Below are 13,863 nucleotides of genomic sequence, written 5' to 3' on the forward strand. Positions count from 1 at the left end.
CCCCTAGGGGTCCTGGGTTGTGGGAGGGCCCAAGCCAGGCTGTGGGACCCTCCCTGCGCAAATCCAGGCACCAGCCCTCTAGTTTTTTATATTCTCCAGTAAAACTGCCAAGTGGGTTTATTGCTAAATGAATTTCTCTCTTCATCCTGTGATTATCCAATTCTACATTATGATCATCCCTGTCCCTGGAATGTTTTTCCTCTTTCTTAATCCAGCAAATTGCCTTGGTAGTCATCCTTCAAGACCTTCCTTAAATGCCCCTGACACCTTCCTTCCAACCTTGACCAGTCAGAATCAGCTACTCAGGCTTCCTTACTTCTATAGTTCAAGGACAGCGTTTTCTATACCTAACACTTTTCTCCCTCTTGGCTAAAAAAAAAATCCTTCCAAACTAAAATATTTTGTACCCCACTTCTTAACAGAGTGCCTGATACTTGGTTGCTACTCAGTAACTGTTGAATGAATAAATGAGTAAGTAAGTTAATTCCTGTTTTACTAAGGTGCATAGACATTTCATCTTAAATACTAATGAGTTGGTAAGTATAAAGACAATATGGAGCCGATGTGTATTGCTAAAACCACACTCTGAATCATTGGTACCTAAGGTAAAACAGACACCTGGTATACCAGATGTCCTGATCTTGGGTTCTAAGTTCTAAACATTTAATTGTTCTGTGTGCCTGGACATTGATTTTCATTCTGTTTCATTTTAAAAGCAAATTTAATTTGGGTGTAAGTATCTCTGTGCTAGCAACAGTAAAGGGAATTCAGTGATGCCAGTATTTCCAAAGTGTGTTCCTAAGAAAACTACCATAGACTGTTCATAGGCATCACACAAAAGAATAGCCTTGTGGTCCCATATGTTTTGGGAAACAGAGATAAATAGGTTTCTTTACCTCAGAACTTCCTGGTAGCCATTCTAGGAAATTGTAAGAAAAATCAGTTAAGAAATGGTAAAGAGATAGAAGAGCAGTCAGCTTTCCTTCAGTGGTAGATAGGAGTCATCCTAGCCCCTCTGTGCTAGGGAAGATTCAGAATACAAATTCAAAAGCAGAATGGCAAAAAGTGTACTGAGAGCCTAGCTCCTACATTTATCTCCTCAGTTCCACATTTGTGCAAGCCCCTGCCCCCCACACACCCACCACGCTGATGAGATCAGCCTTCATTACTTCTCTTCTAGAGCCAAGAAGCAAGGTAATGTGTGGGAAGTGATAACTGTAAGGTAATGTGTGGGAAGTGATAACAACTCTAGAGTTAAAGCCATTCAACAGGAAAATTTGTTAAAAGACCAAGACATTGTAAAAACTGAAACACTTGAGTCCATTAAGTCCTCTGCTTCTTAGAACATCTTGTTACCAGGGAATGTTTCAAGGAGGGAAAAACATTGAACTATCCCACAGCTCTGTCAGATACCAAAGCCTGGTACAAAGAACAACATTTTATAAGATATCTGTCCCTCTGCCACTAGAAAAATTTTAAAAAGTTCTTCTATTCCTTTCTTCTACCCCAATATAACTCCTCCACCCTCTTCACACTGTATATCTGTATATACTTCTCTCCTCCCTCCTTTTCCTTCTCCTCCTCTTCTTCTTCCTCCTCCTCCTCCTCCTCCTCCTCCTCCTCCTCTCTCTCTCTCTCTCTCTCTCTCTCTAATCTCTCTCTCTCTCTCTCTCTCTCTCTCTCTCTCTCTCTCTCTCTCTCATAACCCATGTTGATTTCACTGACACTGTTAAAATGACACAGTAAGCTAAGATTACCAATGGTTATTTAATGCTCTTTGGTAAGAAGGGAACTAATTAAGTGACTAGAGGTTTAGACATGTGTTGTTTATTGGAAGTAAACTCCTTAAGAGAGCCTGAAGCATTCGCCTAAGCAAACATTGCCCTTCATGACTTCTTGTCCCAAGTCCAAATGAGATGGAGACTTTAAGGAGATAGTATCTTTTCATAGGAGAGAGAGAGAGAGAGAGAGAGAGAGAGAGAGAGAGAGAGAGAGAGAGAGAGAGATACCAGAGGAGAATGGGAGTGCCATGAATGTAGAGGGGGACGCTATATACCTGTTACAGAAAGACTAAAGCAATTTGTGTATCTGTTGGCAGTTGGTATTCATCAATGATTACCAGTAGGTTAGACATTAGCAATGTTGACACATTTTTGGTCAGCGCAATGGTTTGTTTAACTGTCTTCACTACAAATACATCCTTTAAGAGAATGTTTTTTAAACAATAGTCTTTTAAACAAAACAAAAGTAAAAACAAACCCAAATATCTGCTTGCCAATGCTAATAAACATTATTGCAATATATCAGGAGGTTCCTTAGAAGACAGAAGCCATCTGTTAAGTAAATAAAAAAATTAGCATAGACACCATTTTTTAGTTTGTGGATATTAACAGGATGTTAGTGATTAGCTACAACCTATGAAAAAGGTGCCTTTGCTGTAGTAGGCAAAAGAATGGAAGCTTTTAAAGAGTCTGCATTTTTATTTTGTTTTTGTTTTAAATAAATAAAAGTTGTGTTGTAAAAGTGAGACTTGGGCCCAACATCAAATCTTAAGACTTCCATTGCTTTCACAATAAATTGGGCAGGCACAATCTAAGCCTCAGGAACTTGAAAAAAGGACCTCTTCCAGGTGTCAAATCAGAAGTTACTGCCACTGTGGGAGGTCATCGATATTATGTGACTCTGAGCCTGACACTAATATTTTCTGTTCCTCTTTTTCTACTGTGGACCCAGAATAATCTGGTGTAGGTAAAATATTCTTTTCCTTGGCTCAGATTAGGCACCTGGTGTCCTGAAAGAGGTCACTGATTTCCCCAAGGATGTCCAAGGAGGTTGGCTCACCACTGGCTTACCATAGGCCAAAATTGAGGTTAATTAACCATCAGTCACCATCAGTAGGGCCAAGATGTTATTCAGACATTCAGAGAAGAGAAACTTGATCCAGCTATGAATAATGGTCTTCATCAACATTCCTTCCTATATTAATCCCAATCCAATGTCTTTTTGCTTGAAAATAACTGCAGAAATAGCCCAGTTCATCTTTAATGTTACTCCACATCAACACCTTTTTTCACTAGAACTGGGTTTCTGTTCATGAAAAGGTACATTTAATGGCCTTTGAAGAAATATTCTATTCAGAATGAGTATGAAAATGCTGTTTGGTGGGAGATGAAGATATATTGACAGATCTGGGTTGGCCAAAACCTGCCTGAGGAACACAGAGATGTATATGTATTGCTTGTGCTTTTCTCACTCTGCAGACCTCAGTGACCAGCTTCTTGAAGTGGTGGGACTAGAGGGAGCCATGGAAATGGGGCAGATCTACACTGGCCTGAAGAGTGCGGGCAGGAGGCTGGCCCAGTGCTCCTCTGTCACCATCAGGTATGCTTCCACATTACCCAGCCTCCTCTAAGTTTCCCTATTTGTTCCTAGATTTAAGTGCAGGAAGCATGGGGGGTGGGGGGCAGAAGCTTGATAACATTTATAAAGAATGTCTTTCTTTGGAGACCATTTCCCAAAGTAGATATAATGCAGTCACCCAGGACATAAACTAGAGGGTCCACCACAACCAATTTGCTGTTGTCTTAGAATTAATTGATGAAATTCTCTAAGCAGGAGTATAAGACTCCTTGCCTTTTTATATTTACAAATTAAAATGTTAGCTGTATGTTGGAGGGCACACTGACAAAAAGCAGGCTTTCTGCTCTGCTCTTTCTTGGATAGTGGCCTTAGAAACACTATTTTCTATACACCTTTGTAGAGCTAAACCATCAACATCAGGAAACCCATTATAATTGACTAAGAGGATGATGGTTCTTCAGGGTATGGACCATCAGGTCAGCCACTGCAGGTGCCTGGAAGAGAAGGAGTCTAAAGGAGAGGATCCTGTGATTTGGATTGCTTCTGTTTAATCAGTGCAACTAATCAATTCTTCTTCACCTGGTTATTTCAGAAGTCTTTGTTCCTTTCCTTTTTCCATTCAATTTCTGCAGATAAAATTTATTAGTGTGCCTTGGGGACCTCCTCTAGGGGACCACAGCATGCAGGTTTCCCAAAGATATTTGACCACGGAATCCTTGTCTCCAAGAACCTCTTGGGCAAGTGTCCTCAGAGCACATTTATGGAAACCCTGCTCTTGACACTCCCTGCATGCCTCCGAATGGCCCCCTGAAATTATTCCTTGATGTCTCTTAGCTAAAGGTCTATCTCACAAACCTCTTTTCTTCATTCTGTCCCTGTGTCTTCTCTGTCTTTTCTGTTATTTCCCCAAAGCTTTGCTCCTTTTTCTCTCTGGGCTGTTGCTGTGCTGGGTCCTCTGCTTTCCAGATAAATCTCTTCCTTCCCTGTCCAGTCACCATGACTCTAGTATTGGGTAGGTCCAATCAGCACATCTAAGCTATAACTTATGTAGACCACAAAGAATGTAACATCTTAATCCTGGAAGAACTTTTAAAAATCCATGTAAAAGGAGGAGGAATTTCTCTTTATATTCAGTAGACTATTTTGAGATAGAAACAGAGTGGGTGAGCCAGGAGCTCCATCCTCCTGGGCATTTTCCAGATTCTCCCTTCAGTCCCCAAAACAAAAATCCACTCTCTCCTCTTATTACTTGTTTGACTATTAGGTTTATTGTTGTTCTTGTTGTTGTTTTAAATATCCCCAGGGTCAGTCAGAGAATGATCAAATTAAAACACAACTTGCCTCCCACATTTTTTAGTTTCAAAAACAGGGCAGTTGTCAGGTGAGGCTTCCTGTCCAGTGGGTAGCAACTGTTCCCTGCTCACCCAGACCAGAGACCTCTGGGAGGACCTGCCTTTTCTCCCAAAGGTGAGGTAGTATGAATTCACAACTCTTTAACAGAAGAAAGATCGAAGACCTCGTCTCTCTCCTTTTGACAATCCACTTGCCAGAGAAGCTTTGTCCCAAACAAAAAAGCAACACTGTCTCCTCTCCTCTCTTCCTACCAATGGGGACAATGTTCCCAATGACCCCATTTCCAAGCTAAGCCTGGTCCACAGTTCATGCAACCAGATAAAAGAAGGCATGGTTAGGATCAGAGGCAAGACAAGACACACTCACATCTGAGCTGTACCTTGTACCAGTTGGAGACATTATATCATTGACACAATGCCACTTCTCACTCAGCATAGAAACCAGGCCTTTTCCCATTTCAGTGAAGTTTTTGGCACCATCTGCAGGCCCTCTGCCTGATTGTTTGAGGGTCTGTTCAGCAGTTATGCTGCCATGCTTGTTAGCCACTGTTTCCCAGGCTTCTGTGGACTTCACTGCTCACCCAGGGCAGTGTTTCTCAAAGTAGGGTCTGAAGACCAAAACAACAAAATCACCCATAGTACTCATCAAAATGCCATCTCCTGGACCTGGAAAGTCAATATCCTTGACGTGGGCCTGGGAATTTTTTTTAATAACCCCCCTTCCCCAAGACAGTCTTAGAGAACCACTCCTATGTGAGCAGATAAGGACTTCCCACTTCAGTTTCCCTGGTGGGGACAACCCTGATTCTCTGACTCTAAGAAGCTCACTGTGTTATCTTGGTTCTCCGGGGTTCCAGGACAAACAAGCTGCTGCCGATGCAAGTGGATGGAGAGCCCTGGATGCAGCCACCTTGCATGGTAAGTTTTCCTGGTCTTTGAGGTGAGGATGAGAAGCTTTATTTTGGGTCTTTTGGGAGCACTGACCTAATATGAAATCACTGAATCTCAGAGTTGCACAGGCTTTGAGAAATCATCCTCTCTTTCACTTTGTTCATCCATTCATTCATTTACCTGCCAAGCTTTTATTGAATACCTGCTATGTTTCAGGCACTTGTGAGGCATCAGTTCCAAAACTCACGAATGAAAGCTCACGATTCTTCTGAGACTTCGTTTATACTATCCTGGAGAGCCTCAACTTGAATCATTCCAGTGGCAGGGAATTTACCACATCAAAAGAAAGACTGTTCTGCTGATGAACAAGTCTAATTGTTAGAAAGTGCTTCTTTATGTTGAAGTCAAATCTGCACACTTAACCTAGAACTTCCAACAAGTCACCCACGGGAGCTCCTGGGGCGGCGGCGGGGGAGGGGGGGGGCGGGGAGAGGGGGCGGATTTCCACAGTGCATGGACACACTCATCATGAGTTCACCACAGCCTTGAGGACCTGTATGAGAACTCCACTGAAAGAGTAACCACATGAGTTATCTGTTTATGGTGTTCACCTAGCACTTCACACTGTGCCTGGTTTTCTAATAGTTGCGTAATAATGTTTGTTGAACAGTGGACAAAGGACTGAACAACTGAACAAACAAAAACAAAGAGGACATCTTCATTCCCTTTATATTATGTTAACGCTCCCCTTAGCTATAGGAAACAGGCAGCCTTTCTCATAGTTTCTTCTCTGCTGAAACCCCGCTGGAGACTCTATGGTGAAGAGAAACCACTGTCTTGGTGTTTGGGACCCATGGTCTTCATGAGATATTACATTAATAATATTCTCTATACCAGTGATGGTGAACCTATGACACGCGTGTCAGAGGTGACACGTGAACTCATTTTTTTGGTTTATTTTTCTTTGTTAAATGGCATTTAAATATATAAAATAAATATCAAAAATATAAATCTTTGTTTTACTATGGTTGCCAATATCAAAAAATTTCTGTATGTGACACAGCACCAGAGTTAAGTTAGGGTTTTTCAAAATGCTGACACGCTGAGCTCAAAAGGTTCGCCATCACTGCTCTATACTATCACGAGACAAATCTCAGAAGACAAAAGTAGTATTTCTAAGCTTTCTCACTCTGGTAAGTATTCAGATGCCTCACTAACCTGATGTTTTGAGCCCTTCGGAACATCAAGTGGTCTTCCACTAGAAAAAGGGTTTTCATGAGATTTCATGCATCACAGCACAAAAGAACTTTTGATAAAAACTGAAGCCAGTTAAATTAAAATGAAGTTTTAAAAAACTGTTAAATACAGTTATACAAATAAATGCAAATGGATCATTCTTTGCAAGAGAATATACATAATGGAAGCATTAGTAACATGGATCCCAAACCTAAAGTTCTATTAAACAATGCTGAAAGCATTTAGGAGACATTGTTGAAGGAATAATAAAGATATGTTAAATTTTTCATTGTATTTTTTCATTTTGGCAATTTAAAAGAGTTTCTCAGAAGAAAATTTTAATAACTAAATAATCCTTTAGTGAAACTAAAAACAGGGCACACACTTTTCAAATCTGGGAGAATTTAAAATTTATGAACCTTATCAATGTAGCAAAAACAGAAAGCAAATAATAAGCAAACATTAACAATTTTTTTGAAGTATGATGAAAGAGGTTGAGACTATATCAATAATGACAAAAAATATATGTTAAAATCTCCTAACAAAAGGGGATTAGAAATTAAAATTTAATGTTATGCTTATAAGAGATATACCTAAAACAAAAGGATATATATATATATACTTATTTGTCATATCCTTTTTTAGACATAGAGAAATTAAAAGTAATAAATGTTATTGTTAATTATATTAATTTAGACAAACTAACTTGCCAACATGCCAAAAACACAAAATAGAATAAAGAAGGTCACTTTTATTCGATAAAAAGTAGAGTCAAGTATGAGATATAATGTAATGGTCATAAAATTTTAGGTATCTAATAATAGAATCAAAATATATAATGTGAGAAATAGTATCAATATATATTCTGAAGAAAAAAATGACAGATAAGAAAAAATTGACAGAAAGACCAATATTGAGAGGCTTTAAAATATTTGTTTTTGCCTTAAAAAATAAATAAATAAGTGACATAAAACTTGGATAAAATAACTTGATAGCCTATAAACAAATTAAATATCTCCATTTTTTTCCAGGACCCACAGAATATTTACTAAAATAGATGATAAACAAATTTACCAAAAAATCTATATAAAATTCAGAAACAGAAATTATAAAGTTTATTTTATTTAACTACAAAGCAATAAAACTAGAAATTAATAATAGATTAAATAAATAAGCAAACAAAATTTAATTATTCAGTGATTTTAAATTTTTCTAAAGAACAGTAGATTCAAGAGATTAAAACCACCGTTACTGAGTTAGAAAAATAAAAATAAAGGCTCTCATTCAAAACTTATAGAATATAGCTTAAACCATATTTGGAGTTATGTTCAGAGACCCATATACATCTATCATTCAAAAGAGGGGGGAAAAAGTAATGAATAATTCCAAAATTATAAGAATAAAACAAAATAGGAGAGGCAGAAGGAAGAAAATAATAAAAATAAAATAGAAATTAAATAATCTAAAAACAGGAAAATCTAAAACTAGTTCTTTAAACATGTCAAATATTTGAAAACCTAATTTCAAAAAGAGAAAACCAATGATCATAGTTGTTAAAATGTCAAAATATATAATAGTTGCAATAAAAATATAAATGCAGTAATGGTTTTATTTAATTACTAGAGGCCTGATGCACAAAATTCATGCAAGGGGCACAGCTCTCGCAGCCCCAGCTTCATCCGAAAGGATGTCTGGAAGGACGTTCGGCTGTATGGTCTAATTAGCATATTACCCTTTTATTATTATAGATAACACATTACATAATATGAGAGATATAAAAATAGATGAAGACTTAAAGATTTAACAAATATTTTTTAAAAGGTTTGAATTTAGAAACTTGTTTCTAAATAGAGATCCCAAACAAAATCTTATTGCAATTGTTTTTTAACTTAAAAAAAAAAATAACAATGCAATAGTGAAGGCATTTAATGAAAGAACTATGAGGAAGGGCTTCCCACAAGATATTAAAACAGCTATAAAGCCACTGTAGTTGGCACAATATTGTATAGATAAATCAACTGTACAGAAGAGGCCCTAAGAAACCCTAGTACATAAAACTAATGAAGAAAAAAAAAAAGGAAGACCATAAACTAATTTAAAGGCAATGAACTGTTTAACATATACTAGCCAAAAAATTGCCTGACTGGAAAAATGTCATTATATATCAACTTCTCAACTCTATACTCCAGAAACAAAACAAAAAAACTCTAATTCTATTAAAGAATTAAATGTTACTAGCTGGGGGGAAATATAGGTGACTATCATCACACTGTGAGCTAGGACTTTTTAAAGAGGAAAACATGACATATTGGACTATTAACAAGTTTAAGACTCTACAAATCAAGAATGAATATAGATCTTTAAAAGGCTAAAGACAAGATGTTTGCAATAGCTATCTCAATGAGCAGGTTAATTCTCATAATGTATAATGATCTCTTAGAAACCAGCAGGAGAAAAGACTAGGAGTGCAGCTGTGAACAGACAATTCACAGAAGAAATGCCATGGGCTAATAAACCTATGAAATAATATTTAATATAACAAATTAAGAAAAAGGAGGAGAAAGAATTTCAAGTTAAAATGGTGAGAAAGCGCTGCCATGTTTCACTTACCAAATTAGCACAATTTGCTTTTCTTTTAAAAATGATATTCATTGTTGTCAAGGGTGTGGCGAGTCAGGCACATTCAACCAGTGAGGCCTGAGTATAAACTGGTACAGCTGTGCTGGTAAGCATTTGGAGCCATGTATCAAGAAGATCCTTGCAAATATTAAATCCAGTTCATTTACTCTGACCCTTAAAATTGTTCATGTACTTCTAGGTATTTATTCTAAGTAAAATGCAAGTTTCCAGAAATACAGAAACCAGTGTTTAAAATGCCTATATTATTCATAATAGCAAAAAAAAAATTGGAAATTACCTAAAAGCCCAACATTTAGGGAAATGGTTAGATAAGCTATGTGAACGTCATCAAATGGAATAATTTTCAGCCACTGGAAATTATATAATGAATTTTTAATGATATCAGAAATGCTTTCAGAATAACGTTAAATGGAAATAGCTGATTTCAATTTTATTAAAAATATATAAGCACAGAAACAAACTGGAAAAAATATACCAAAAAGTTAACAGCAATTACTTCTAGGTGATTTTTAAATTTTTTCCATAATTTCTAAATTCTTAAAAGTGGGGATATATTTGTTTACACATAAAGATTTTTGTGTATAAAATAGTCATAATTTAAAGACTTGCCTTGTGCTTGCAGCTCTGTAAGATGGCCTCTCTTGCTTTACCACCAGTTAGGTGGCATCATTTGAGCTTTGAAATTAAGAACCTTCTCCCAGAGTTAGATAATAGTACCAGTAAGATCTCAAAGTTGAAAGGGATTCTACTAGTCCAGTGATTCCCAAACTTGAGTATATGTTCAAATAACCTGGAGGGCTTTCAAAACACAGATTGCTGGATTTGTGTTATTCAGTAGGTCAGGATGCCTTAAGAATTTGCATTTCTGACAAGTTTCCAGGAAATGCTGATACTGCTGGTCTAGGGACCACACTTTGAAAACCAATAATCTAGTTGAACTTCCGGACCTATCAATAAATCCCAGACTTCTCCACCCCTACTAAAACCTGATTGTCCAGCTACATTTGAAAGCCTCTGATGGCAGGAAACACTCTTATGAAGCTGGGCCTCCTAAGATGTTGGAGAACCCAGAAATAGCTAAGATCTGGAAAACTGCAAAACCCCTCTCTCCTCCTCAAGGCTCACTTTAAGCAGGAATATTTCCCTGACTTTTTAAAAAATCAAGTTGAGACCTTTCAAGTTTGTGCCTTTCTATTTATTTCCAACTGAAATTAGGGCAGACTTGGATACTTCCCAAATGATCAGGGAAGGGTCCACTCTTACTGTTATTGGCCATTTTGCTGGGCATGATTTGAATTATTTGCCCTGAGAGGGCAACGTTGAGGAGTAAGTCTCTCAGTTTATTGCTTCTCTTGAAGTAATAAAAATGTGTTGATTTCCAGAAGATGGCCCCCAAAACAAAGTCAACTCCCAGCACTAGTGAAATTTTAAAATTTACTCATTTCAATGGGGAATTATATGCTGCAGTAGTTTTGTGAATTTCAAGCTATCACAAGAGCCCACTATATCACTTATCTCTATAATAGAGCAGAGAACTAGGAACATGGGGCTGCTGTCCCTAGTGCTTGTCAGATGTTGTAAGTATTATGAAAGGTGTTTAAGAAATTATAGAGGCTTTAGTTACTTGCCTGACCTGCCCAATTACCAGAGAAACTTTAGTTCTAACTACAGAAACATGAATGCTCTCTTTCCATCAGGGGTCAAAAAGTCAGGTTTAGCCACATCCAACTACCTTCTAAAATGAGATCTTTGCTATTTAACTTCACCAACCCCCTCCTAATTTGGGTATAAGGGGGTAAGAGACCAACATCTCTTTGACTCCAAAAGAGGATATGAACTCATATTTCTTGTTTTTAGTGCACATACATACAGTCAACTCTCAGTTATCTATAGTACTTGAATCCACAAACCACATCAAAATCTCATGTTACCCAGGGTCTCCAAACTCCTACCCAATCAAGACCTTCATCAAAAATGCTGAAAAACCAAATGAGAGGGATTTGAGTTTCACTTCCTTCTCTTCTCCCTGGAAGTGCTAACAAGCAAGCAAATAGCTCAGCTAGACAGAGAAAAAGGAGAAGCCAGGGTCTTCTATCATCTGAAAAAAAAATGGGCTCCATCCGTGGGAAATTGTAGGCAGTGCCAGTTGCCACTCTGCCTCAAGCATAGCCACCCACCACTGCCATGATGTTCTCTCTCTCTTCTTGCTGTTCTAATCGGTCAGTACTTCCACAGCATGTCCTCTGAATAGGCACTGCACTTGCTCCGGGAATACCAAGGTGAGTAAGATGAAGTTCTTCCCCTCAGGGGACTTGTGTGCTCAGGCAGTAAGAGAAAGCTTACCACAAGGAAATGTGCCACAAATTGCTGTCATCAAGGAGAGCAAAATTACATGCCTCAGAGAAGTGCTGTCAGAGTCCCCAGTCTATGCCTCACTTCCATAAATTCTGGAATAACCATAATGCCCATAATAAGGCACATAACACAAAATGTTGCTTGAAATGTTCTTGGTTTGTTCCTCTGGTGACTACCACAAAACAGAAAGATGGACTCCCCTTCCAAATCTCCAGACTCTAGACCAGCGGTTCTCAACCTTCCTAATGCCGTGACCCTTTAATATAGTTCCTCATGTTGTGGTGACCCCCAACCATAAAATTATTTTTGTTGCTACTTCATAACTGTAATTTTGCTACTGTTATGAATCGTAATGGAAATATCTGATATGCAGGATGTATTTTCATTGTTACAAATTGAACATAATTAAAGCCTAGTGATTAATCACAAAAACAATATGTAATTAGATATGTGTTTTCCGATGGTCTTAGGTGACCCCTGTGAAAGGGTCGTTCGACCCCCCCCCACCACCACCAAAGGGGTCGCGACCCACAGGTTGAGAACCGCTGCTCTAGACCAACAGGAGAATCATTTTCAGCTTCTATCACTCAGGAAGTTTCCACAACAGCTTTTGGTTCCACCCTTTCCTTTCCATAGCCTGGAGCCTTATAAATTTAAACCTGGCTTCCACAGTACCCTCTTGGTCAGACTCTTCCTCATTCCAGCTCACTCTGACAACAACTGTTAAATAATTTTCCTAAAACTCTTTTTCATCATGTTATTCTCAAGCTTAAAAAGTTACCAGAGTTCCCTATTATCTCACATTAAACCCCTTAAAGCCCTATCCCATCTGTATTCCCAACCTCATGTCTCATCCTTTGCCCCCCATTCAACCAGTTTATACGTGGCCCCTCTACCCAGTGTCTTCCCTTTCTCTTTTCAGCAGCACATTTCCTCCCCTTCCTTTCAGATCTTAAAAGTATTTTTCAAATACTCCATTCAGACTACTCATTCCTTACCTAATTTCTTTTTGGCACCACTTGGTTTAAGCTACATTCATTTAAACATGTTGATGGGTTTCTCCAGTAGTTTCTCTGTTGCTTTCTGTGGTCACACTGTCATTTCCAATGATGTGATAAAAACCATGAGAAAGGGCTCCTCGATTCTGTTGCTTTTGATACACACCTTTTTCCTTCTCCTCCAAAGATACCAATTACTTAACTGTTAGTTACCATTTTACACTTTATGGTGGGCTTTCATTGACAGTCTACCAGTTGACCTCCACAACTTTGTGAGAAAAATATCCTCATATTACAGTTGGCCAGATGGGGTTTTGAAAGCTAAGGGATTTTTCCAAAGGCTCACAGTAAAGAGGTGGGAATTCTGGGACACAAACCCTGGTCTTTGAATCCTAAATTTCTCTTGTTCCCACATCATCTTCCTACTCTGAATACATCAGACTTGATAAATGTTGTTGATAGACTGAAAATGCAGATTATTGAAGTGGCAATGTCACCAGGCCACATGTAAATAGGAATTAAGAATTTTGAATCCATGCCCTGAAGACAATGAGCATTCACCAATCTTTTCTACTTCAAATTGACTTAAAGTTTACAGGAGAAAATACTCATAAAACCTAAAATTAAAAAAAAAAAACACCCATATGCTTTTAAAATAAAGTTAGGTCTCTCCTACATTAGATGAAGAAAAGAGGAAAGACCTGGGAGACACACTTGGGAATTCTCCAGATCATGTTGCTTGAGTCAGGGGTTCAACAGAAAGTCAACTTTGAGTTACTGGTTGACATATCAGCACTGCCTAAGCAGGAATGGCTAGGAGTGGAGGCTGGGAATCTGAGAACTGGGCTCTGGATGTTCTGTCCCTCTCTGTGTAACCTTAGGCCTTTATCCTGCAGAGGGGTTGAATGAGATGGTCCCTGAGGTATCCTCCGGCTGTGACATTCTGAAAGTCTATGAATAGCAAGGACACAAGACAGGTGCGAGCTGACTACCACGTGGGAAGCTCACACTTGTCTGTCCCCAGTGCTTCC

General features: G+C 38.3%; 1 protein-coding gene across 4 annotated transcripts in view; it reads left to right on the top strand.

The window, feature by feature from the left end:
- Window positions 1-13,863, top strand: part of DGKG (diacylglycerol kinase gamma) — a 206,065-nt gene that overhangs the window by 177,634 nt on the left and 14,568 nt on the right. For all 4 annotated transcript variants that reach the window (XM_036349800.1, XM_036349802.1, XM_036349803.1 and 1 more), the window contains 2 exons: window positions 3,261-3,381; window positions 5,570-5,630. In XM_036349800.1, coding sequence (XP_036205693.1) covers window positions 3,261-3,381; window positions 5,570-5,630 — 182 coding nt within the window. The remainder of the gene's footprint in view (window positions 1-3,260; window positions 3,382-5,569; window positions 5,631-13,863) is intronic.

This window comes from Myotis myotis, unplaced genomic scaffold, assembly GCF_014108235.1.
Source record: "Myotis myotis isolate mMyoMyo1 unplaced genomic scaffold, mMyoMyo1.p scaffold_m19_p_2, whole genome shotgun sequence".
Classification (NCBI taxonomy): Eukaryota; Metazoa; Chordata; class Mammalia; order Chiroptera; family Vespertilionidae; genus Myotis; species Myotis myotis.